Source organism: Colossoma macropomum, unplaced genomic scaffold, assembly GCF_904425465.1.
Source record: "Colossoma macropomum unplaced genomic scaffold, Colossoma_macropomum, whole genome shotgun sequence".
Classification (NCBI taxonomy): domain Eukaryota; kingdom Metazoa; phylum Chordata; class Actinopteri; order Characiformes; family Serrasalmidae; genus Colossoma; species Colossoma macropomum.
The window spans coordinates 17,503,492-17,530,458 of NW_023494800.1; the positions used below are offsets into that span (position 1 = coordinate 17,503,492).

Genomic DNA, 26,967 nt, shown 5'->3' on the forward strand with positions numbered 1-26,967 from the left:
GGGACAATTTGGACAATTTGTTTCAAAAATAATTGTTCTTGCTTTCAGTGGCTTCAGTGGCCTAGTTTACTGACCCAGTCCTGACATCAAAACTCAGGTCCTGCCTCTGTCTTAAGAGGACCTGCACTGGATGAATAAAAATAAATCCAAGTAAGTGAAGTAAGGAAGTGGCCTATATTTACCTGAAGATGTAGCACTAGAGAAGACAGAAGAAAGGAGGAGGCTAATAACATGCATGCGGATAGAAGAAAGAGTGGAGGTTAGTGGCATACACGCATGTAAGGTACTCAAAGAAGACAAAGGCACACAGGTAGGACCTTGAAACACTTTATTCCCATTAGAAAACATGATAGTCCTTTTGTACGTATTAGAAAAAAAATCAATGATCTATATTTGTTCTTTGGCATCACCGAGATGAAACAGCATCTAGAAAACTTGATCAATGCACTGACCTCTTTGGAACACTTATATTGAAACAAGGGTGTTATCTATCAGAAGTCACATTCTATAGATCGATAAAGTGGTTTAAGACAGTTTTCAGGCCTTCTACAAGTAAAAAAGGAATGTATATTTTATTGTCAGTTCCTGGTTTGCTATTGAGCTGATGCATTTACCCAAATCTGTGATAAAGACCTCTCACTAAATTACTCAAAAAGTCTTTACAACTTGTAGAACTCTGCAAAGTAAAATGATAATGATATTGAGATAAATCATCTTCAAGAAAGCTAAATTTACTCACATGGAATTCTGAATGAGTACATTAACACCTGAGGTTTTTGTGTGTGATTGAGTGTATTATATGTATGAGTCTATGGTGAGAAAGTGAGAGAAATGAGTGTACCAATGATTTAGCACCTTCCAGAATAAGCCCACATTCATAGGCTAAAGTAAGAAACACAGGAACAAAAAAAAACATTTCACAGGTTTGCTAGCCCATAGAAGTGTGTCAATTTTCAGGAACAATCTCAGTGCCAATTTTATCCCTTTCTCTCATCATTATTACTCACGCTGACTTCTCCCAGCACCGCACCACACATCTCATCTTTCTCATCATCTGCTTACTTTCTCCCTCACTCTCCCTCTCTGTCTCTAGAAAGCATAAGGCCCCACATAGACGGAAAGGCGCAGGGTTGAGCTGCTCTGGTAGCTCATCAGAGGGTTGACAGACACCATCTCCAGGTCCAAAACGTACTCTTTAGGTCCAGTCACTTCCCGGGCCAGCACGAGCATAGCACTGACGTTGTTGATTTGCTAAGAAGATAAAAGAGAATGACTTAGTCTTGCACTTTTCTGTTCTTCATGAATCAGTTATGTTCCCTTAATATGTCTGGAAGAGAATGTAGTACTGAGAAAAAAAACTGCCATTTTTGCTTAGAAGATAAAGGAATGCCATACAATTTTGAAATATAAGTAAGCTGATATAGAGTAAGACACAGATTCTGATTCTTGTTCAATCAAGATTTTAAGGCAGCCCAGACCAACTAACCAAACCTCACTTTTTAAAGTTAAACCCTAATGTTTTATTACAGTGAAGATTTTGATAGCTTGCAATAGACTACATTAAGTGATTGGGGGTTGCTTGTTACTTGTAACTTGTTCTTACTCTGTACCATAAAAAAGAAACTGCTTGTTGCACAGACAGACTTTTTGCTCTGTTTCAGTTCTATTTTTAACATGTCTTCTCCAACTTCACCACTGGAAAGTTTGTCACACACAGGCTGTGAAATGCCACCCCCCTTTAACCTCTTCAATCCCCTGAATGGCCCAAAATTAAAAAATTGTGGTCCCTGAAAATAAACTTCTTATGACATTATGCTGTCCTTTAAGGGAAAAAAGATGCTGTAATACAATCGCCAAGTTCCTCTCTTTGGTGTGCTCCACTAACTAGATATGCAGCACTGGTCTGCTTCAGGGTGGCGCTGTATCAAACTGTTTAGCCTATATGCTACAGCATATTTGTAAATTTGAAAACTTGCCTAATTTCCCAAGAGAGTAGTAGAAAGAGTCAATTGTTGTTCATTTTTCAAACCAAAGACAAAAGGGATGTGTAAGATCTCAATGAATGTGTGGAAGACTGCATTACCAAACTGGAAACTAGGGGTATTTTGGACATTGGTCACACCTATGTGGCCACTCGCAGTACAAGGGGAGGATGGGACAATGAAGAGCAGATTATTTAAGTGGAATGCATCAGCCCTCAGCTAGGTTAGCCTCAGTGAGCTATACAACCAGCCATGGTTTGTGATGCAAAACACTTTTTAAGAAGGTTGGACATAATGTACAGAAATTTTGTGTCTGGTTAAGCTTTGGTTTAGAACCATGGTACGTTGTCATTATTTTTGTTGTTGCTAGCTGTGTAGCCTTTAGCCTGCTAACTAGCCGGCTAGCAGAGCAAAGTAACGAAGTTGCATCAGCAGTCATGCGTAACGGAGTGGTTTGCCACCTAAAACTGATTGTGAACTTAGCAAAGCAAATGTTTTGTCTGCCACAATTTGGCATCAGGCATGAAGAGGGAATTGCATCAGGGCACAATGATTTCTGGGCAAGTTCTGCTGGTGATGCTGACACTTGTGTTCACTCGATCTCCTGCAAGGACTCATCTAATACACTTCACTTGAGCTAATGGAATGGCCCTTAAGATGTTGCCAGAGACTCCCCCAGGGGAAATGGTGAGACCAAGCAAACGAGGGCATTTTAAAACTGGTATTAAAATGGGTTGTTTGAATGATGGCAGCGCTGTGACGAGGGCAGAGAGGGGAGGGATACCCTATTAACAGGCATGCTCATTTTGATCATTACTGATTATAAGTAATATATTTACTTACCCGGATGTAGAAGTCCCCAGCATCATCCCCAGAACGAATGCGGAAGGTGTTGTAAGATCCTGGATAAATGCTAGTGGCCTGGATTTGGAAGATATCAGAAGGCACGGAACGCTCAGAGGTGATGCTCATGTAGCGAAAAACTATGGAAAAGGGCAGATCACGGCATTCCGGCTTTACCGATGGACACACACAGCGACTATGGAGTTAGAAAGAGAGAGAGAAAGAGAAAGAGAGGGAGAGATAGAGGGAAATAGAGAGAGAGAGAGAGAGATGGAGGTGAAGAACAGATCACCTGGTTACACATACACAGAAGGCTTCCTGTGTGGCCTCTTTGACCTCACATCATTTTGAGGCCTGTAAGCAATTATTTGAGCATTCAAAAGTTTGAGACTTTTGTTTAAATGTTTGGAATAAAAGGTTTCAAGAATTCAAATAGAAATTAAAAAATCAATTTGGGTGCAGACAAGTGCAGCTTCACAGGTTTCAAATAATTAGTAGGAACCTGTAAAAATGAACAAATTTAAAATATTTCCAAAATGACTGAGAGAGCTGTATAACATCATGAATGAAGTTCTAATAAAATTAACATCTAGACAGCCTTGAATTTCAAAAGTGGTAATCAAACCTCAAAGCAAATAACAAACTGTCCATGATTTAATAACATTTTGTTGTTCCCAAAATACTTGAAATACTGAAATATCACAAGAAGGAATTTCCTGTGTGTAATTCACAATATATATACATTGTACATGCTGTATTACGCGTGCAAAAGTCTGTAAACCCCTGTTCATCCATTATTTTCTACTGAAATCAAGGGTATTAACTGGACGTTTGTCCACTTTTGCTGTAGTAACAGTCTCACACTAGATGTTGGAACATTGCTGTCATAATTTTATGAGAGCATTAGTGAGGTCAGATATCAATGTTCAATATATATATATGGGGCTTCAAATTAGCTTAAGCTAGATGCCCTATATACATTACATGTGTTGCATTCTATGTTTATCTGTACTGTCCCTGTCAAAAAAACAAATAATTAATAAATAAATACAAAAATCAAAAACATCACTCCAACTCACAGTACAAAGGTACTGGCACTTCAGAAAGCACAGTTCCACTGCTCCATGACCCAGTGCTGGGGGGGTTTAGACCCCTTTAGCCAACACTTGGCACTGGGCATGGTGACCTTAGGTTCTTGTGCAGCTTCTTCAGACCATCCCATTCTATTGGCAGTGCTTTTCTATAGAGATTATACAAACTGGATGTGCACAATTGAGCACAGTTGTCAGCAATGGGCGCACCTTAAAGTAGCTGAATTTACTAATTAGAAGGAGTGTATGGATGCCTGTTGACATTGTGTAAGTAAAAATAAATGCAAGTGAAAACTGCTCCACTGTGGACCAGTGGTGTGTGTGCATGCGTGTGTGTGTGTGTGTCACTCACTTCTCTGAGACTTGGACGTAGGGGTCCTGGCAGCGATTGGAGTCCACACAATGGTATCCTCCATGCACATTTACACAGTTCTGTCCTTCTGCACACTGATGACTGCCTGACTCACACTCATTCACATCTACCACAAGCAGGAACATGGCAAAAAAACAAAACAAAGTGTGAATGGGCGGATTCTGAGAGATCGTATAAGGCAGGATGAAGAAGCTTGAATTGTTGCCTTGATGAGTCACCACTCCCATTGAGTGAGAGCAGTAGGTTATCTTACTCTCAAAATAAAGCCTTACCCTGGCAGAGCCGCGTGCCCAGGAGCTGGTATCCCTGTGGACACACACAGGAGAATTTGCCTGGTTCGTTCACACATTGAAACTGGCACAGGTAACTCGAGTAACTGCACTCATCGATGTCTGCAGATGAGGAAAGAGAAAAGGAGAGATAAAGATAAACAGAGACATACTTAAAGCAAAAACTCAGACTTAAACTATTTTCTCCTCACCCCAGACTAATGGCAAACCGTGATATTAGAGCTAGCCCTAACGTCAGTGCACATGAAAATTTATTGTCTGTTCTAGAATAAACACTGACATTTGATGGTTCCAAATCATACAGTTGCTGCTGCTGTTTTACACATATTCACAGTTAGTGATGTACCTAGGGCTTCACAAAACTTCAGAGTGCCATTCTTTCTCAAAGAATTGGTCCCTGAATTGATTTGTAAATGAATTTGTTGATTCCTTAATTATTTTGGCAATTAATTTAATGCAAGGCTTTCTGTCCAGCTTCTGAAGTCTTAACCATTGGGAGAGTTTGCTTTGTTGTTTGGTTGTGTCTACTTAGACACCAGGGGAAAAAATCTGATTGGACCATGTTCTGTTGGGCCCTGAGGGTTCCCCACTGTCCCAAACATCAGCCAAGATATACTTGTTGTAAGATTGCTTCTTTAGCTTTACTTATGCTACAACACTAATGGTGCCAATAAGTGGTGGAGGCTTCTCAGTTAGCAAACTGCATACCTAAATCATCACAGACTTGGCTCAAATCTGGTGGAGTTGTTAAGTCATTTCAAACACACTTGCTTATGTGGTTTCTGACACTGTATGACAGACTGTTATCTTAAAAAATAGACAAAAGTACAAACAAAATTCAAGCTTCAAAATAGCTGCTACTACTGCTTTTAGCTACGTGGTAACCTTTTGTCCATTTCTGAAGATTAACAGTATGTTACACAGTATAACCATATAAACAAGTCTTTTTAAGATTACTTAACAACTCAACATGGTTTGAGGCAAATATGTGATTATTTAGGCATTCAATTTCACAATGCTAATGTGTGGCCATAAGCTTCAATTACTTGCTATACACGTTAGCCTAATATAGGCTAGAACAAATCTAAAGAAGCATGTCTTGGCTTATTGACTAGTAATTACATAAGGAAATTTATTTTTGGCCATATCATCCCTTTAACAGACAAAACAACATGAAACAATTCAGTATAAAAAGGACAAGAAGAACACATACCATTGCATGAGAAGCCATCAGGGCCAAGGTCATAACCCTGCTCACAACGACACAGAAACGTCCCATAAGTGTTATAACACCTCTGCTGGCACGGGGCACCCATCTCACACTCATTCACATCTGGACAGACAGAGACAACACTGACCCATCACTCTCCATGAGACACTCATACATGAGAAACATGTTTTTTTTTTCCTAAGCAACAGCCAAAATTACTTGAATCCAGTTTTGGTGTGGAGAATCTCAGCACAAGTAAGGGACATGCTTTTCTTTGGACTAAAACACAAATACCAAATTGGTTCTTTTATATATACCCACAATTCCCCACAGGTTATGGAAAATCTGCTCTCTACTCTCCAAGTAGGGAAACCTGCACTGCCTTCTTCGGTATCCCATGTGAGTATGATGGGGAAGTTTCAACATGTAAAGCATTTGTCATGTGGTGTGAACTTTATCTTCAGCACCTAGACTGTTCTGCCCTGCCAGATTTTGAGATGACTTTTAATAAAACTTCTCAAAGGAAATGCCTTGGAGTAGAAAAGAGAGGGAAAAAAATGTTGAAAGCTAGATTCCTGGTTACCACGCAGGTCACATCAGCTCACGACCTCACCTATAAACCCATCTGCAGAAGTCTCTGCTAAGCCTGCAGCCTCTCTGGAGGCCTCTGCCCAGCCAGGCCCTGTTCTGTGTTTTCCCTATTGTGTATTGGTTTCCTCAATGCCCCTTAGTCTCTTGTTTTCTTTCCGTTTAAGTATTTTGAGCTTTAGTGTTTTTTCCATTTAATACTTTAGAGGACATTTTTATGAATCCAGTAAAATCATGGACTTGTGCTTGCATCCTGCCTGTATGTCTCCCTAAATGTTATGACAAATCACAGAAAAACAATATGTAACCATATGGTTATGTGAGAAACTTAAGGCAAGACATTACAGGCAGAAATGACTATTTTGATTCTGCCAATCATTTTTCAGATTTTTAATGAACTGCATCTATACTATGTTAAATTATCACAAAAATGTCAAACAAAGCAAAAATTGGCAAAAATATCTCAGCTTGTGAGAATCAATGAACATAACAGAACACTTTGGAGTGAATAGTTCTAGTATATGCAATGGTTCAGAAATATCTATCACTTGTGGTCAGTAACACTAGATCAGAGTGTGAGCTTTGTGTTGGGAGCTATTGACTCACCCACACAGGAGCGGTTATTCCCCGCCAGCTGGAAGCCCGGCTCACACTGGCAGGAGAAAGATCCGGGCACATTCACACAGCGATGCTGGCAATAGCGGTACCTGCACTCGTCAATATCTACCAGCAGAGAAGAGTGTTAACACATACTGACATACTGACACTGTGAATGAAAAAAGATTCTGACTTTAGATCGGATCATATGACAGCCATTTTCTCACCAACACACTCCACGCCGATCTTGCTGTAGCCTTCGGGGCACTGGCAGGTGTAGGTGCCCTGTGTGTTAATGCAGTCCTGACTTGGCTGACAGTCATGCAGGCCCAGCGCACACTCATCCACATCTGTACACACAGACAGATGTCTGGCATAAACTTAGTACTTAAGTCATCCTCACTTCATTACATATTCAATATTCACAGGACTGTGCAAAAGCCAGACATCAATGCTAAGGTTCTGAAAGGATGTGTAACTGTCAAGAAGCCATTACTGAGAAAAGAAAAAACATTAAAAAATCAAACAAAGAAGTTACTGGTGTTCTCAGAACAATGGACTGTCCACCCCAGGGTTCATACCTCAGCATCACTGAATGTGTTTGAGATTACTTGGATCATGAGAAGCAGAAATGCAACCAACTTCTAAGACTGAACTTTGGAAGAATGGAAAAATATCCCTACAGATTTTTTGAAAAACTGAAAGCAAGTCTCTCGAAAAGAATGGAAGCTGTAATTAGGACAAAAAGTGGGCACAGTAAATATAGAAAAAATAGATATTTAGTTGTTTCATATTTATTTTTAGAAAGTTAGCAAAGGGGTGGGCAATATAACAGTATTTGCTCTTATCGTGATATATCTCCCTTACCTACGCAGGCCTCCCCCTGAGCCTCATAGCCCACAGGACAGGGGTTGAATGACTCATTGGACCCCACAGGCAGGCTGGACTCTGACTGGCCGGAGGGCTCGGGGGCGGTGATGACTGAGGCGGAGCGAGGTAGACACAGGTAACCTCCATAATGGTTAAAGCATTTCATCTCTCCCTGACACGCTCCTGTAATCGTCTCACATTCGTTTATGTCTGAGAAAAGAACGACAGAGTAAAAAGACAGTTTTAGCCTCTTGACTGGAACATGCTGACAGACTGAAAACAGACAGCGGACAAGGACGAGACGTCTGTGTGAGTGACATTTCACCAGATCATGGTAATTAGCAGACAAATGTATCATCTCATCACATCTCTCTCATGACCTGCCACCCACCTTTACAGTGCTGGGTCTGCACATCCCACTCATAGCCATCTGTGCATTCCTGACACACACACAGAAAGAGATATTTGGACACACATTTTCACAAATGCTCTGCAACCACAGAGATACTGTATGTGCAAAGATAAGCAGTTCTTCTCTGGCCTTACAAACACAGGACTAAGATGTACAGATGAAAAAAGGGTATACTGTTGATAAACATACCTGATCCTAAAGTTTAAAATTATTGCAGTTGAGCATTATTACCATACTACACAGTATGAATGGTCCATTTAATCTGTGTACTCTGAGCACATAGCCAATTGCCCACTAATTCTTCCATATCTACTGTCTTCTTTCATATCTACTATTGTGAGGTTAGACAAGCTTTAAAGTAAGATGGTGGAACCATCAGTTTAAGGAGTGTAGGCTAACATTAGCTCAATACAACATAACACAGAAATATTGCTTTTAATTGGAGCCAAATAATTTGTGTATTATGTCATTGGAACTCTATAGAATTGACTTTTTTAAACACATAAAATAAATATAAAAAATCATGATCTCAGAGTTGAAATCATCACCAAATCATGATACCAGAATTGAAAATTGCAGCAAACCTGAAAATATGTGTATTGTTACACCCCTACTTAGCATGGCTGCTACTTTTTTCACATTTTACACTGTGTATATACATTAATCACTTTTCATTACTTTTTAATTAATATTTTCTGTCTTTGTGTGAGCATTTGCAAAAACAAACTAAAAAAACACCTTCTTGGGTATTGAACTTTTCTGATTCTGACTGATTCTGGTGGAGCTTACCGTGTAAGTGTCACTCTCAGCAGCAGGTGATTGACCGTTTGCAGCAGGAAAGAGAGCCAGACAAACACACAGCAGGACGTGGGCTTCCTTCATTATTACACCAAGAACACAACTGACTGCAGGAGCAGATGTGTAGACCCTTTAAACACTCACACACTCACAGTTAAAAGGCCCAAACACAGGTGGAGGAGGGGCTGTTCACTTCACAGTATGACTGAAAGAGAGAGAGAGAGAGAGAGAGAGAGAGAGAAAAAAAAAGTAATAGGAAAAAAGAGTTAGACAACATGAGCCAGACATTCTGATGATATCATTTACTTTGGAAGTGAAAGAAAAAACGATCAGTATGCTTTTAGCAGTGAACGCTATGCTGACTGTTATGCTCTGATGAAAGTTTGCATTCATATGAATCAGCTATCAGCTATCTCTTTGTTAAAATTAGACAGCGCATGAAAAGAAAGTGTGAAGAAGAAAAATTGCCTTCTGATGTGTGGGGGCAGCAGTGTGTCTGCTGCTGCTGCTGGTGTTTGTGCTGGAACACGAGCGCTGGCCTGCCCCGAGTGAGAATAATCACACTGAGCCTTAACCAAATCAGACTTCATTCAGAAATCAGATGAGCTCATGTCCTATGTTTTTGTTCCATTTTATTTTTACCTCTGAGGTCCATTTATGACACGTTTGTGTGGTTAAATGTATCAGAAACAGCCTTTCATTCTTACATGATCCAAACTTGTCCAATCTCTCTTTATCGCTTTGTGTTCAACAGGCTGTGCCTTTAAGACTCAGATATGTATACATGTAAATGATTGTGCTGTATTGTTCCTCATTCAAAAGCAGTCTGGGTTGAAACACTCCTTATAGCTTCAACATGAATGGGCAGTGCTGACCTGCTGTAGGCTGAATTGTTTGTATTTATTCTAATGTTATATAGTGTTTTTACAAACAAATAAACACACTCATGGTCAAGATAAACTGTTCTAAATAACAAGCTAAAGTGACTTTTGCCCAGTACTGCATGTAAAGGAATTGGTGATTATGCCATCACAAAAACATTAATCCAAAATGTACTTTTTTTGCAGCTCAGGTTCCACATGTAGACCATTCTACTGAATTAGTTCAAACTGCACACAGTACAAAAAAACAACAAAAACAAATGAATAAAAAATTTAAATAAAAATTCAAATATTCAGACAATAGATATTTATAATCTATTTAAACTCAAAGAATTAATTGAGATATTTATGTTTTGATTTCTTTTAAAGTGAAGTTTAGTGAAACATTTAGATTTATTATTTATGCTGTCTCACATTTTCAGTCACTACCGAAACACAAAGAGTTTGAGTCCGTAAGTAGAGATTTATTTTAGCCACGCCCCTGCATTTTATAGCAGGGAGTGAGACTGCATCCCTGTCCCTCTTAATCATATGTTGATAAGTTAGATCCCATTGTTTTGAAGTAAATCTGTCCAAAGGTCTGAAAATCAGCATGTAAAATTAGCATTGTTACTACCAAAACAAATATTTTCTGCAATTAAGTAAACTTTTTGTGTTTTAAAGAAAAATATTGCACGTTTATGTATGTACAACTGTTCAAAGCTGTATTTGCTAGTCATGTACTAGCCAGTGTTTTTGAGTTCTGCTCAAATAACTCAATAACTTAAATTGTCACTACTGAAATATTTAGTAAAGTTTTGGAGGCTTTATTTTTGTACTGGTAGTGACAAGATGCAATGCCCAATCATTAGTTCAAGCTAAAGGATTTTAGTGTCAAGTCCAAGCCAGTTAAAACCGTAAAATGGGTTTTCAACTCTTACTTTGCATGAGTTCAGGAAATGATCTACATAACCGGGGAGTGAACATTAAGTTCTGAAACTCTAATGATGTTTACATATTACTACTAGCTTCTAGAAAAAAAAATGAGGAAAATTTAGTTTTCCATAATACGAGCCCTTTAAATAGTGTACAACACACTCAGCAAGTTTTCTTTTTAAATGCTACTCTTAAGTATATTTTAGCTCTGGCTTATTCAATTTGCCATTTCATTCCCCTCAGAGGCCTATGTACTATCTACCGTAGATGTAATATCTGCATTAGTAACAGCAATAATACGCCAAATCAACTAGAAAAGTAAGATGAGGGCCCTGAGATGAATTGCTCCGGCATTAATCAATGTGCTCTATGCTGTGATACTTTCCTGTTGATCTTGTGATTGATTTTCACTGTCATCTAATAACAAAGTCCATAATAGTCAACAATGGCTATGTGACTAACAGACAGTAGGCACTAGATAAGAGCAGATAATGAGAGCTGCAGAAATGCTGAATGCTTACTGTGAGTAACGCAGACATTTATTATTTATTCTCGTACTGATTTGCATTAAACTGTTCATGATTGGACTGTGACAGCCATCTATTAACCCTTTAAACCCCAGGGGTTCGTGTGTGAGCCCACACATGAATTTCTTCTTCACATAACTTCAGATAATGGTTTCATAGTAGTTACTGCATAATTTACAGCTGTTGAGAATTAGCAGTTAACAAAGTCTGAAGATTAATAACTGAATAATCATACTGATGTTCAAGGGGTTAAACTTAGCCAAGCAAAACAAACAGAAAACAATCTAGAACACAAGACCTGTATTCAATTAAATATCAAATTAAAACATGAATTCTGAAGCAGTACACAGGAATCTAAATCAAAGAATACAACAGTAATAAGAAACTTCAGCCACTCACTCTGTGTAAGTCTCCAGCTCCTGTATGGTAGGCTGAAGCCTCTCCTCATGTGGATTACAAACTCTCTTTGGAGTTTCTGCTCTTTCCTCCACGCCTGTGCCTCTGTGTTGGTGATATGCAGGCTCTCTTTTTGCTCCCTCTAAGTCTTCCCGCCACAGACAGCGTGCTTCCAGTTATAGCTCAATAGATGTGTGTTTATAGTGTATAGAGGAGGGGTGCAGGGCCGTGTGTGTGTGTGTGACGGAATTAACTTAAGACAGCCCACTTACCCCCCTTCTGCCACCCTTCTCCCTCCCTCTCTCCTCTTGTCTCTTTCTATCCCCCTAGGATTCAAATTCCTGGTCTCTGGCCCAAATTCCAAATTCATCTCTCATGCAGCAAGAAACACAAGCAACATGTACAGTCGCCCCACCCCTGCCTGAAATCCCTCAGAAAAACAATACACCTGGCTTTTACAAAGTCGAGTCCTTTGGAACATTTATACTCATACAACTTAATTTGGGCTCCTGAAAGCACTTTTCTTAACTGGTCTCGTCACATTAAGTTTTTTTGACACTTTTTAAACTTTTCCCTCAACGTACACTCTTTTTTCAAGTTTCTTACACGGTCCTTAGCTTGGAAGTTCTGTTCCTACACCTTATAAAGGATGGTTCTGCAAGGGTTCTTTAGTAAAGACAGGCTACTGTTATGATATCAAGCTTGTAACAATAAAAGAACCCTTTCTGGTGCTTCAGGGTTCTATAGAACTATCATCTTTACTAAAGAACCCTTGAGGAACCATCCTTTTCAAGTGTGTAAGAAACTTTAGTTGATATGGAAACTTTACATTATGTGGAGGTTCTTTAAACCTAAAAAGATTCTTCACACTCACCCCATTTACCAAAATGGATCTTGAAAGGGCCCACATCATGGAAAATCTAAATTTCCTCTTTTTTTATTAAAGAGTTTAATGTAGTATATAAATATTGCTAAAGTTCCACAATGCAGCATTCACTCCTCAGTCCATTTGTTTTGAATTCATAGTTTTTTGTTGTTATGAAAACCAAAACATTTAAATATAACCGCCTGTTCAGCCTACAGCAGTTTAGTGACGTTATAAGGAGTGTTTCAGTCCAGACTACTTTTTGAATGAGGCACAATACAGAATTGAATTCTTTTACATATATCAGGTGTATATTAGAAACATGTTCAATATCATTGGAAAATGGTCATGTAAAGATCGATTATGACTGCATTTGGAACATAAATACACACAAACATCAACAATAAAATGCAAGAAAATGTAGGATATGGGTCCTTTAAAGGACCATGTCCTTTTTTTTTAGCCCACTAAGTCCATTCATGATGTTTGTGTGAAATATGTACCAAAACTATTTGTACCAAAATTATGTGCCATAATTTATTTTCACATGACCACTGTTCTTATTGGCTGCCATGTATTGTGCCTTTTTCAAAATGCAATCAGGGCTGAAACACTCCTTGTAACTTGAATGTGAATCTGTTGGACTTACGTGATGTAGGCCCGACAGGCAGCTACATGTAAGTGCATTTGTTTTTGTGACATCACAAAAACAATGAATGCAAAGCATTGTTTTTGTAGCTCAGTTTCCATATATTGAGTATATAGACAGATGGGTGAATGGTACGTTTAGAAACGTTTAAGTTTTTTTTATTTAAAAAAGGGAAAAAAATCAATTTTTCATAATATGGGCCCTTTAAAAGTGTATCTGGAGTATCTAGGATCTGCCCCCTCAGATCTGTCATTGTGGATTTTTACTGGCTGTGAGGGGGCTCAAGGAATGTGGACACAAATTAGTGAGAAAGGAAAAGCGTAACCCGAAGAGCAGTCCCCTGTATCTGCTGTTGGAACGCACTAACACAGTGCCAGGAACATGTCATATTTCCTCATCACCCACAAGGTTTGAGCACCATTAGCACAACGGCTAGGCGGCTGAGGTAGTCAGGCTTTTTGAAATACAGCCAATCTTATGAGCTGGGCACAATGCAGCTTAAGTGAAAATCTCCTAAAGAGGTCGCAGAACTTTTCTGCTGAAATTTAAGAAGAATTTTCCACGGCCATTTGGGATGGCTATGGGGTGACAGCTGTCACAGTTCAGGGGTTTTTACAAGGCAGTAAAAGTTTCCCGTCAGCACCCCCCTCATCCGCCCTCTCTGGAGCCACTGGGCCAACTGTAGCCCCCTGCTGCTGAACTACCCCCTGAGGCACATATTCACACACTCTCACACACACAAATACACCATTGCAGTTGTTTTTCACTGCGAGAAAACATTGTTCTTCCTCTGCACTTACAGAAGAGCTCTCTGTTCTATCTGTCTCAGTAGATACATGACAGCACACAGTAGACTGAAGGACCAAAACAAAAGACAGAATCAACAACCGTTTCTATGTAAAACATTTTTACTCATTATAGTCTCCAGTACAAACAATTTAACACTAACAAACTGAGCTCACAACAGTTTTATAGAAGGTGCTAAAAGGAGAACATATATAATGCAAATATCACACCACAGAGACCAGCTATGAGGTGAGGAGATAGAAGAGGTTTGAGGGGAACTCTGTTTTAATCATGATACATTTTCAGGATGCAGCTTTTAATGACGCCCATGTATCTTTCCCATATCACTTGGTACCTGTAGAGAGACAATTGCTTTTAATACAAGCCCAATACAAAGTTTTATAAGACTACTCCAACATTTTTCAACCTAATATCTACCTTCCGCATCTGTAGCATACAGTCCATTACCACAAACAATAATTTAGATGTGTTTCCCTGAACTTAATTAAGAACAGAAGACCTGCTGACTCATAAAATACTTACAATAGAGGCCAGGGGGCAGATGCTGAAGCAGGCAACTGTACGCTACAAATGCACCAGATAGAGATTAGGTCGAGCATTCCTTTAATGATAACAAGAGTCTTTATACCACATACACACATGTACACACTAACCTGAACATCTCAAGTGTGTGTGCAGTGCTAGTGTAGAGGGTGAGGAAAAGTGTCAGGTCTCCAACCATCCATTTATCAGATCGGCACGGTTCAATGAACTGAGGGCAGAAGGGAGTGTTTCAGACAATGATATCTAAGCCCAGCAGGGAAAGTTTGCTTGGAGTAAAAACAAATCATTGGCTGAGGTGATTAAATTGAGGTAAAACACTCAATTGTGTCAAGTCATTTAACTGAAATCGCATGTTCAACACATCATGGACCAAATGTTACCTTTTCCACAAGATCGATAAACAAATCTCGCACGTCTTTGGTATTTGTGAGTTTGGAGGCGATGTTAATCAAGGCTCTAGAGAGATTCTGTAGAATCAATAATGTAACATCAATGATACAAAGAACAGTACTGTTTAAATGCACAGAAAAACACTGTGGGTAAATATTACAGTGTGGTTTTGTTAATCCAAGAATCAGTGTGTAAAAACTACTTTTAAAATATTTGTGGAAATAAAAAGGTATGTAAAAAAGAATAAAATACAGGGTAATTAAAAAAAATCACACATCATTTATTATTTGTTATTACACATAATTTCTATTTTTTTATTCACCCAATTGAAATATTTAAGTCTCCCATACTAGTCACATTTGAGGTGTGAATATGAGTAATACAAAAATCTTTTTTTCACTGTCAAGGGGAATTTCACCAATTTTTTTAAATTTCTGTAACACTGAATGGCTAAGATGTAAGTCATTCAGAGTGGTTTTGTGAGAAATTTTCTGCTCTGAAACTGAAACTGAACTGAATTGTTTACAGTGGTAATAGGAACCAGACGTCTAAAGCGTTTAATGCCTGTAAAAGCTACAGTCCAGAAAGCTGTTACGTGGAATAGTTATGAATGTGTTGCCTGATACCTGACACATTGTTTTTTGATAGTTTTAGATCATAAAATTTTCAAGGATCATGTAGTTTTTTGTACATGTGTACGTTCACTGGTTGTTTTGGACAGTAAATAAAATGTCTGGTTTTGTTATGGGAGGCAAATCCAGCCAAAAAAGAAATTAAAATTAAAACAATAAAATGTAAATGCAAACCTCTTTTTGCCATTTCTTTTTCCAAACATCTGCACAAATATCATGCCAAAATTGAAAATTAAATGAAATACCTACATTTGCAATTTCATTTTTCACATGAGCATGAGCCATTTGTGACAAAAATAAAAATAAATGTAAAACAGCTGTTTGTCATTTAATTTTGGTCGTTATTCTGGTATTTCATGGCCAAATCTAAAATGGAAAAGCTAACAGAGAAAAGAAAATCCAAGCTTCACTTTGGCTTTGGCTTTTCTTCATGAAATGCAGAAACCAAAATTCAATGTTCACGTTCTTATTTCTTTTTCACAGCAATCGGCTGCATATCTGACAAAATTAAAATGAAAATGCAAAATGGATAAATCAACAGCAAAGTGACAGTTTGTGATTCAGTTTTCGGCCTGGACGCGCTTTAAAGTGTCAGAATGAAAAGGCAAATGCAAACGAACATCAGCTCCACCTGCTGGAGATTTACTTTACATTTCCCACTTTTCGTGACCAACATGCAAATATATGTTAATTAGCACTAGACAGGGCTAACGGGTACATTTTGGGACATCCTCAGACCTCCAAGTCAGAACGGCATCATTCCTCAAGCTAAACAACTTCAAGTCTCGAGAAAAACCATCGTCATGACTCAGATCTGGTGAAACTGAATGTCAGAACAAACACCATCAGACCAAACGGCCTCAGAGAAAAGGTATCAGACCAAATGCAAGCCTGGTCGAGCATATAGTGGCTCATATAACTTAGAAAACTATTATGCATCTCTATATAAATGTCAGTATAACATTTTCAGTTTTGTCTGACGGTGTTTGTTCTGACGTTCGTTTTTTTGTGTTGTAGACATCAAGACCCCTGGTTCCAATCACCACCACTGTAAAGAAAATCAGAGTCAAATCAAGTTTCTCTACACTGCTCCATTTCACATCAAACCACTCTGACTGTCTTTACCTACATCTCAATGTCTGAATTATGCAGATTGTTTGACAAATTTAATCAGATTTGGCTTTTCATGAAATCAACAGCAAGTTAATAACATCTAACTACCACAAAAAGCATTAAAAGGCAATGTGGTACTCTTTTAAAGTTTGATTTATGGCCAGCAGTGGCCAGTCAAAAGCACAATAAAGTCTCACCTTAAAGTTGGCCTCCATCTCACTGAAGACTTTGATTTTTCCCTTTAGCTGTGAACACACTAGGCTGCGACACAAACGTGGAAAAGATAAGAAAGGCAAAACACTTTCACATAACTTCCCATCAACGTATATTAGTTACACATAGCTTCTCTACCTTTTATGTTGGTCCAGCATGTCCTTATCATTAACCAGAACCTTCAGGTCTTTCAAATCATGCAGAAACTCTTTTTCCAGATCTACATCCATGTCTTCCATCATGTTATCTAATAAACAGAGAAGGGCAATAAGGGGAAAAAACATGGCAATTTTTAAGTCTGTACAATAATTTCGTTCCAGCTTGGCACTTAGTTGGCCATTACTGCCGCTTTCCAGTCTGAATCCAGCCAAGCATTGCCCTAGTGATAAGCATTGCTTGGTTTTCCATTGGCACAGACAGTCATGGCTGGTTTGGCGCTGGCTGCTATTTTTAAAAGTGATGTAAACCATGAGGCTTATGGACTGCTGATAGTTATCACAGACTTTCTATCCATCATGTAATTAACATAACTTCATACAAAGTGGTAGATAAGAACTCATATTCTCATACTGTGGTATTGCATTCCATTTGCAACCATATTTTCCCAGATACTTGCGCTGTGTATGCAATTTTCTTTTTAAGGCTGTTTAGTGGTACTTAAAAAGCACAGGGCTTAGAAATAGCGTTAGCTTGGCCTTAAAAAGACCATCCTATGTTGTTCTTTTTTAAATTTTTCCCCCCAAGTTTCACCAATTATGTTTTTTTGTGTGTTATATGGACCAAAAACAGCTATAATTCACTCATTTACATGACCACTTTGCAACCTCTTTGTCCCTTAGAATTTAACAAGCTATTTTTCTTACTGTGCCTGATGTATGTAAATTAACTTTGCTCTGATTAGCTGCCCTGTATTATGGCACATTAAAAAAGCAGACTGAGCTGAATCTTACAAATTATATCTTCAATGTGAATAGTAGGGCTAATCTGCTGTAAGCCAAGTAGGTGGATGTAAATGAGTAGCTTTTCTGTGACATCACAAAATCAATGAATTTCAAATAAGCTGTTTTGTTGCTTAATTTCCATATTCACCGACCGGCCACTCCATTAAAACCACCTCCTTGTTTCTACACTCACTGTCCATTTTATCAGCTCCACTTACCATATTGGTGCACTTTGTAGTGCTACAATTACAGACCATAGTCCATCTGTTTTTCTACTTTGTTTGCCCACTTTCACCCTGTTCTTCAGTGGTTAGGAACCCCACAGGACTGCCACCGACATGGTGGTGGCGTGTTAGTGCGTGTTGTACGAGTGGGTCAGACACAGCAGTGCTGCTGGAGTTTTTAACACTCCAGTGTCACTGCAGGACTAAAAATAGCCCACAAATAGTTGGTCCAAAAATATCTAGCCAACAGTGTCCTGTGGGTAGCGTCCTGTGACCACTGATGAAGGACTAGAGGATGACTAATACAAACTGTGCAGCAACAGATGAGCTATCGTCTCTGACTTTACATCTACAAGATGGACCAACAAGGTAGGATAGAGTGGACAGTGAGTGAACACAGTGTTTAAAAACTCCAGCAGCACTGCTGTGTCTGATCCACTCATACCAGCACAACACACATCAACACACCACCACTACGTCAGTGTCACTGCAGTGCTAAGAATGATCCACCACCTAAATAATATCTGCTCTCTGGTGGTCCTGAGGGAGTCCTGACCATTGAAGAACAGGATAAAAGGGCTAACAAAGAATGCAAAACAAGTAAAGCAACAGATGGACTGCAGTCTGTAGTTGTAGAATGACAGAGTGAACCTATATGGTAAGTGGACCTGATAAAACAGACAATGAGTGTAGAAACAAGGAGGTGGTTTTGATGAAGTGGCTGGTCAGTGTATAGGCTATGTGTACTGGGGAATGTACATGTATAATAGTACATTTTGAAACTGTGTTTATGTACTGTATCAAAATATTTTAATTAGAAAAAATGGGGAAAAACAATTTTCCATGAAATGGGACCCTTAATAGATGTTACTGTGAGCTCAGCTTACCAATGGCCCCTACAGTCCAATAGCTGATGAGCTGGCCAGCACAGAAGGCAAAATCCTGAAAAGATAGATACTGCAGCTTCCTCTTCCCTGTCTCAAAGCGACTGTTTGCAAAAAATACAACAGCAGCGTAGTCCCTGCAGGGAGAGATGGCTGAGTCAGTGAGGGGAGGAGAGTATGAAGGGGTTAAAATGATGAAAAGAAAGAATATAAGAAGAGGACATGAGCAAGGTAGCAAGGAGGGAAGGGAATGGAGAAACATGTTCAAAAGATAGTGAATGATCAACAATCACATTTTGGTATTTTTGCATTAAATCTTCCATTTCATTCAGAGAACATTTTCTTCTATCCTCATACTTACCTGGCCAGTGAATCAGACAGCAGGAAGTGATGCTGCACATTCTCCACCAGGGGGCCCTTCAGCTCCTCCACCACTTTAAACACTCGCTTGAAATTATCAAACTGAGAGAAAGATACAGCAGTTCAGAAGTGTGCCAGTGCATATGTTTATTATCTAAAAAACTGAAGCTTGTCTGCATATGCAAACATCACACTGCATCCAAAATGAAAGTAAACATCTTGTAGCGGTATACAACACAGGCAATAGTGTGCATTATTCTACTCTGAAAACAAATCTCATTATTACTATGAATTTTCATGAGGTTGTTCCACGGACTACTTTGTATTTAACTTATTAACTTACATTTAACTTACAACAGTTTTCATATGAAAGGCAAAAGTTTTCATAACTTGTACAGCCACATCTTATAAGCAAAATCAAAAGCAACAACAAACTAGATATTCTAAATTTCATTTAATATAAACTCATGCACATTAATTGAGTTATCTCCCGTTTACAGTGTGCCAGGTATTTTTTGTTTCTCTCATCTAGGAGCTAAAAGCACCAGCTGGTTGTGTAAGGAGTCAAAGGTCTGTCTGGCGCACCTGTCGACGGCAGCTCTTCAGAGCAACCCCAGTCTTTAAGCTGATGTCATCTAAGTCCTTCTTGGTCCCTTTAGAGAGTTTCTTTCCCAGAACCTCTCTGGCAAACGTATGGTCAAACTCATAGTATCTACAAATGAACCAACACGTTTGAACACATGAATGTTTTTAGCCTGATTTGGCAAATTATGTTACAAATAGGCCCGATAAATCATTGATTGGCCAATAAAATCGGCCGATATTAAGGTACAAAAGGTCTGAACGATATCTATAAGCAACGTGTTTAACATTTCAATGAACAGATACTCACTTTTTTTTGAGGATTTTATGGGGTTCATGCTCTTATGTCTGCCAAAGAATGCTAAGCTAATAGTCAACTGTTTAATGTATTATAATAATACAAGCTGAACTGGAAGACAACATGTTACAAACACCTTTATGTGAAAAGAACTGATGAAAAATAAGAAAATTAAGACATAATTAAAAGAATCCAATAAAACAGCTAATTCTGGAAAGCACCACCTCCTATGACAAAATTTTTAAGACTTTGTGAGTTTCTTCTCTTTGTTTGAGCATAAGAACTTTACAAATTGACAAAAATTTTTAAATCAGTCTGTCCATAGTTACAATGAATGGATGCTAGATTTAGTAGTACGTTTGGCCATTTCCACATTGCCCATACCTCTCAATGAGCATGGCCTGGCGATGGGCAGGAATCTGGAAAAGCAGCTGATTGGCTAGCTTAGAAGGGCAATGAAGGAGTCGCTCGCACATCTGGAAGGTTCTGTATTGGTCCATGGTGTCACTGTGCAGTACTTCTCCACTGGCCTCGCACTCGCTCAGAGCACCACTCTCTAGCCGCATCCTCACCGCATCACTCACTGCAGGACAGAGAGAGGACTGAGTTTACACAGTAGTAATGATTGGTTTGACAGCACTGTATCAATAAAGTCTCTGCTAGGACTGGCACTATTGATTATACATATTAGTTTGACAATTATTAGTAATGAGAGGGTTTTTAACACCAAACAATAAATACAAACTTGAATAACAAATCCAAGTATGCACATTTCCAAAACACTCCATTGGGTAATGATATTCAGCCATTGACTTTTATTTTAATTGAGTTTAAGCAAGTAACCTTTTGCAAGGTTAGTTCCTTTTGCAAACTCAGCCCAGAACAGTCAGAAAGACACACCTGAATGCCCATCCAACCACAGCTGGTACACCTCTTCATCAATGATGGTGGTGTTCCCCACAAATACGTCTAGTTCCATCGACATTCTCTGAAAATGCACAGAAAACCTTAGAAAAAGTTGCCTATTATTTATGCATTAGCAAATGATTACGGCAGGGGTGCGCAACTCCCGTACTGGAGGGCCGGTGGCCAGCACAGTCTGGTGATTTACCAACTGAAACACACCTCATCACACTTATCTGTTAATTACCAGGTTTAGTGGGTGTGTTACCATAGAGAAACCTCCAAATAGAGTGGGCACCCTTGGACTACAGTCTTAAGTACTTATTAATCAAATAACCCAGTGGTCCCCAACCCCCCACCTGGGGCCCTACCTTTATCTAATATGCTACCCCTTCCCCATACCTACTCTCATGCATCTGATCCAGCCCATCAAAGACTTATTAAGTTAGTTAGAGCAGGGATGGCAGATTGCGATTTGAACCACAGTCCACAGGAAGGTAGATCTCCAGGACCAGGGCTGGTGACCACTGAAATAACCAGTCATGACGAAATGGTGGGTTCAAAGCCAAATGGCTGAAAAGTTGAGCAACAACACAACTACGGTGCTATCGCCAGGAACTTCATTCATTAACTGCCCGTGAACTACTACCATACTTAGAACAACCCCTTAAAGCTCATTAAGAGGTCATAAGCTGCCCAACACCTGAGCACCGAACTTACCGTGCTATTCTTGTTCCGCACTGTGCGTAAAGAGCAGTCGATGGAACAGCGATCGTTAGCTGGTACCAAACTGAAAATACTGCAGAAGCTGGTTTTTGCCGAATTGGTCTGTAGGTGGCATCTGCAAACTGTGGATTTTAAACAGTTAGGAACTCCACCTCCCACGTTTCTCGGTGAGCATTCGTCTAATACTAAATTAACCCCCCACTGGAGCAACAGGGTCTGGCTGCAGATATTAACACTGATGAATGCAGCTAAGGCGAATGTATAAGACTACGTAAATCATTAACGACCGACCGTCTGTCTTTAGTTTGGCTGAATTGGATATGAGACGAACTACAGTGCGGCATCTTTCTCGTAGCTTTCAAACTCCATATTCAACAGCTTACAGCACTACATTGCTGCCACCTACTGCTGCGGCATGCAGATCAGCTGGAGCAATTCATTCTTACTAAAGAAAGATGGTTCTTCAATGGTTCTTTAGTAAAGACAGCGGTTCTATATAGAACAAAGAAACATTTGCATGGTGAAATGGTTCTTCAGATTGACAGAATGTGTTGTACATGGTTTTAGCATGAAAAGGGTTCTTCTATTGTTGCAAGCTTGACATCATAACAAATGAAGCTTTTAGTGCGGTATAGAACCATTTTAAAAAAAGATTTTATGTAAAACCATATACAGCACATTCTGTCAATCTGAAGAACCGTTTCACCATGCAAAGAACCATTTAAGCATACAAATATTTCTTTGTTCTATATAGAACCACTGAACCTCTCTTTTTTAGTAAGAATAAAGATCCATTTGATCATGCAGATGGCTTTTTGAGTGTTCATGGTTCTATACAGAACCATTGTCTTTACTAGAGAACCCTTAAAGAACCATCCTCTTTAAGTGTAGCAACTTAATGTCTAAGCCAATATTTTTAAGAGTGTAAGCTGAGGAAAAAAAGTTTTAAAAGTGTCCAAAGAAACTTAAACTTGATGAGACCAGTAAAGAACAGTGCTTTCAGGAACCCAAATTATTGTTGTATGAGTGTAAATGTGTCAAAAGGACTTGACTTTATAAAAGCCAGGTGTATTGAATAGCACCCTTGTTGGTGCTATATAGAATCATTCAAATAGTTCTTTAAATGTTCGTATCGTATATAGAACCCTTGTCTTTTCTAAAGAACACTTGTAGAACCATCTTTTTTTCAGAGTGCATGGAGTTCAGTTAATGTTAGATTTGAAGAGCCACCAAAACATTTAAGAATAACTGCAATATGAAATAAATAATTACAAGACTAAACTAGAGTCATTAGGTTTCGTTCTTTATTGTAACAGGAGTTATTATGGCTGCTTTTCATTTTTGTTGTAACATTTGGTATTTGCGATCCCACTGTGAATCATGCATCTGTAACAGTGTTTTCCAGCACTGGGCAAGACATGCAATTGGGTGGCTTGAACTTGAACAAATGATAGAAGGGATTCCCAGAAAAGAAGTGAAAGGAAACCAAATTAAAATCTATTTGTATGTACTATTCATAAAAAAACAAAACACATGCACTTAACATAGATAACATATTGGCCCTTAGCTTCCTTGAACTAATACACTGGTTATTGGGACTGGTCTGAACCTGCAGACTCAGTTCTGAACTTGTTCAGAGTTGACGGTTATTAAGGATTGGAGCCATCCATCTTGCAGGCGGGCCTGTGGGCCTCCAGGACTAACTCCAGCCTCTCTCTCTCCCTCTCAAGCCCAGCAATCTCCTCCTCCAGCTGAGATTTCACACGCTCCAAGCGCTCAGTCTCCTAAAAGTAAGTGATAAGAATTTGGCATATATTTAACAATAAATATATAGTAAGGCAGGCATCCACACAGCCCTGCAACAACAAAGTATCCTTCTAGCATTTTTGTTTGTTTTATATACATGTTCACCCACTTCTTATATGAGTGCACTGTGAGCATATGCCACCCTCCCAGAAAGTCTGTACACAGCCCTGCAAAACAGCTTTGTTTTTCTGTGTTTCTGCGCTAAACCACATTTTAAAGAAGGCCTATGACAAATGAAAGTCAATGTGCTAAATCCAGTATCTGGACAACTGGCTGATTACTATGACTATAGCTTGACAAGCAACAAGTCAAATTCAAATGCACAAATGCTTGAGACTCACGTTTTGTAATGTGTCCGTAAGCATGCGGCGACGATCCCGACATCTAGCTGCGGCTATTCTGTTCCTTTCCCTGCGGGCTCGCCTCCTCTCACACTCCTCTACGGCTTTCTAGAAGTGATTCAGAGGGTAAAATAATAATAGATCTCTAGTGAGAAGTCTATGACAAAGAGAGAGAGAGAGAGAGACAAAAGTCCAGTTCATCATTCTCACAAACCTTTTCCCCCATTTACATAACCTGGACAGCTAGGGCAACCGAATGATAACACTGCCATCTCGTGGGTGACAACAAAACAGCATGCAAAGACTTTTCCCAAATATCACTCCTCTTACTCACCAACGGCCCTTTTGACAAGCTGGTCCACCCCCTGAGCGTGTACTCTCTAACTCCCGCGCAAATGCTACTATAATGACTCATCCTATGGGCTCCTATGTGACTCAGGTGTGAATCATATCGCCCCTTTACCATAACTGGATGAGTCAAATGAAAAGCCTCGTCCCAACTTTCACTGATTTTGAGCGTTAAAAGGCAAAGATCTACTACTTACAGATTCACTGGCGTGGCCTTTGTCGGCGTGCTCAGGTGTCCTCGCTGTCCCAGAATGGAGCAGGTCTGGACTGGAGCACTGGGAGACACAGGGGCAGTTTGGCAGTGTGGAGGGCAAAAATGAGGCTAACGTCTCCCAGGCGGCCTCTGCTTCAGAAACTACAGAGGACTCCAGCAGCCACTGCAGATTTGGACTGGACGTGACAGTATCAAGATTAGGGCTGGATGTGGCTAAATCCGTGAGTGTCTGCAACAGATAACGAGGAAAGGACAAGATAAAATTAAATATAAAAAAATCGAAAGTATTACTCTATATATATATATATATATATATATATATATATATATATATATATATATACACATTTTTTTCATGAAATAAACAGACAGCTAAAACAAATTCGAAAGCCACTGTAACTGCTAGCTGACCTAGCTAACTAGCTATATGCTATTGTCAAAAAAACAACAGGCTAATCTACAAGTAATAGCCTAGCCTACCTGCTCACTTTGTGTAACATTTTTATTAGATTTAGTTTTTATTTCCTGCTTCTATTCATACTCTGAACTAGATCAATTTACTGTCGGCCCTCACCTAGTCTTCTTAATTTCAACTAACAGCTAAGTTTAATTAGGAAAGGTACAGACCTTGTGTATGTTCAGGTCCAGTCGTGCTGACATTTCGGTGTAAGGCCCGTAGCTGAATGCTGCACCAGCTTTGCTCTGATACATCTCCATGTTGGTCTCTCAAAAGTTTTGTAGGGGCTTCATGGTTAAGTTAAGCAGACCAGTGTAAAATCCTTAGATAGGCAGACTTCCATCTTAACCTCTGCTATTGGCCGATATCCCCCAACATTTGAAATAATCGCGCCACACCGAACATTCAAATGACTCCACCAGAAACTCCTGAGAGCTAAAACCAAAAGCACGTGATTGAATATCTTTTAGACTAGTCCAGTCTGCTCCAGTCCCTCCCTTCCTTCTCTTCTCTCTGTGTGACACTCTATCCCATCCAATAAAACCTCCGATCAGAAGCTGTCATTATCCCAGCAGCAGCTCTGCTTCTTCTCATCGTGTAAAGGGTAAAAATAATCAACAAAATAAACTGGAGCATGTAGTTTCCAACGGCACTAAATAAGGCGGATATTACTTTTTCTGGTCACTTCTGCACTTTGTTTTTAGTGTTTTAGCATCAGTTCGTTTTCAGACTACACAGGAGAAGTTCATAAGAGAAAGTGTGGAGCGAACAAGTGTGGAAGTCTGAAGTCGCAGGAGTTTAAAACTAAATCTGGATTTATTGTGTTGGCAGTAAAGTGGCTAATACTGAGAAAAAAAGAATCATCTTTCTGAACCATTTCCAGATTTTCCCCTTTGATACGTTTTTTCCCTCACATTTGATCTCTGTAACGTTAAGTTTCTTATTAAAATAAAAGCCACTTTCTCTTTTTTTTATTCTTCCGACCCTTCAAGGTGTCATTCAAGCCTTTCTCTATTGTCTCCGTAATCCTTTGTACCTCACACTTTCATACCGGCAACATTAAAGAAGAAATATAGCTTTTGGCAATTTTCGTTTTTTTAAAGCTGTTTGAAATATCTGACCCAGCTTAGTCACGTCTGTTTCAGTTCAGTATGTTAAAAATAATTTGTTAGTCATTTAGGTCATCCTTAAACTTGTAGGAATTGTTGGCATCAGGTTGTTTACTGCAGAAAAATCGTGCTGTTTTTTGTTTATTTTCACATAATTTTCATAAATATTACAAATAAAAATGTATGTGGGTGGGAAACAGTGCGTGGGTGGGTATTTTGTAAAGCCATTTCAGAAAGTACCAGAGCTGCAGCAGTAATGCTGGTCAGAGTCTCTGCTGTGACTCACTGTGAGCTCCCGCCGCTGCTTTAAAGGCGCACGGGCTAAAACAGCCCCAACTGGCTACAGGTGGTATTACCGTCAGAGTCTGGTTGTTCGTTATATAATAATAACAATAATAATAATACACTTTTTACATTTTATTAGAATTTGATAGGTTGGATTTCACTGATAAATTATGTTTTGTGATTTTAATGTTATGATTGCAGTCAGTTTTTGCATGACTCCACCAGAGTGCATTTAGAACAGGAGGCCCCCACCCCCCATCTTTAAGCCTGCATTCAGGCTCTTTGCACATGTTGATTTTCATTCAAAGGGGAACAGCATCGATTTTTCAAAATTTCTGCATAGTTAAATAGTTGATGTCAACAAAATGAGTCAAAGTGGTTTGGTGTGTGCTACGTTCTAGAGAAACTTTGTCAGAATTGTTCACAGTGGTGGTTATTGCAACCAGATGTCTGAGGAGCTTCACGCCTTTAGAAGCTCCCTCCCAGAAAATGATTACATGAAAT

At 39.2% G+C, this 26,967-nt stretch overlaps 3 protein-coding genes across 3 annotated transcripts; all 3 read right to left on the reverse strand.

Annotated features, from left to right (window-relative positions):
- Nucleotides 1-313: 313 nt before the first annotated feature.
- On the reverse strand, nucleotides 314-11,987 carry LOC118819977 (EGF-containing fibulin-like extracellular matrix protein 2). The gene is made up of 11 exons (XM_036588035.1): nucleotides 11,777-11,987; nucleotides 9,046-9,259; nucleotides 8,236-8,284; nucleotides 7,842-8,054; nucleotides 7,202-7,324; nucleotides 6,984-7,100; nucleotides 5,793-5,912; nucleotides 4,562-4,681; nucleotides 4,269-4,395; nucleotides 2,826-3,021; nucleotides 314-1,251 (listed from the first exon to the last, which is right to left on the reverse strand). Exons 2-11 carry the CDS (start codon nucleotides 9,136-9,138, stop codon nucleotides 1,090-1,092), a joined length of 1,320 nt encoding a protein of 439 aa, XP_036443928.1. The 5' UTR covers nucleotides 9,139-9,259; nucleotides 11,777-11,987; the 3' UTR covers nucleotides 314-1,089.
- Nucleotides 11,988-14,166: 2,179 nt separating this feature from the next.
- LOC118820261 (acidic fibroblast growth factor intracellular-binding protein B) lies at nucleotides 14,167-22,235 on the reverse strand. The gene is made up of 11 exons (XM_036588525.1): nucleotides 21,898-22,235; nucleotides 21,175-21,262; nucleotides 20,659-20,857; nucleotides 19,980-20,106; nucleotides 19,396-19,496; nucleotides 19,038-19,171; nucleotides 17,124-17,232; nucleotides 16,970-17,033; nucleotides 15,018-15,104; nucleotides 14,748-14,845; nucleotides 14,167-14,428 (listed from the first exon to the last, which is right to left on the reverse strand). The coding sequence occupies exons 2-11, from the start codon at nucleotides 21,257-21,259 to the stop codon at nucleotides 14,359-14,361; spliced, it is 1,074 nt and encodes a 357-aa protein (XP_036444418.1). The 5' UTR covers nucleotides 21,260-21,262; nucleotides 21,898-22,235; the 3' UTR covers nucleotides 14,167-14,358.
- Nucleotides 22,236-23,193: 958 nt separating this feature from the next.
- On the reverse strand, nucleotides 23,194-25,834 carry fosl1b (FOS like 1, AP-1 transcription factor subunit b). Its single transcript, XM_036588642.1, has 4 exons — nucleotides 25,240-25,834; nucleotides 24,596-24,841; nucleotides 24,051-24,158; nucleotides 23,194-23,687 (listed from the first exon to the last, which is right to left on the reverse strand). Exons 1-4 carry the CDS (start codon nucleotides 25,327-25,329, stop codon nucleotides 23,553-23,555), a joined length of 579 nt encoding a protein of 192 aa, XP_036444535.1. The 5' UTR covers nucleotides 25,330-25,834; the 3' UTR covers nucleotides 23,194-23,552.
- Between the last annotated feature and the right edge of the window lie 1,133 nt (nucleotides 25,835-26,967).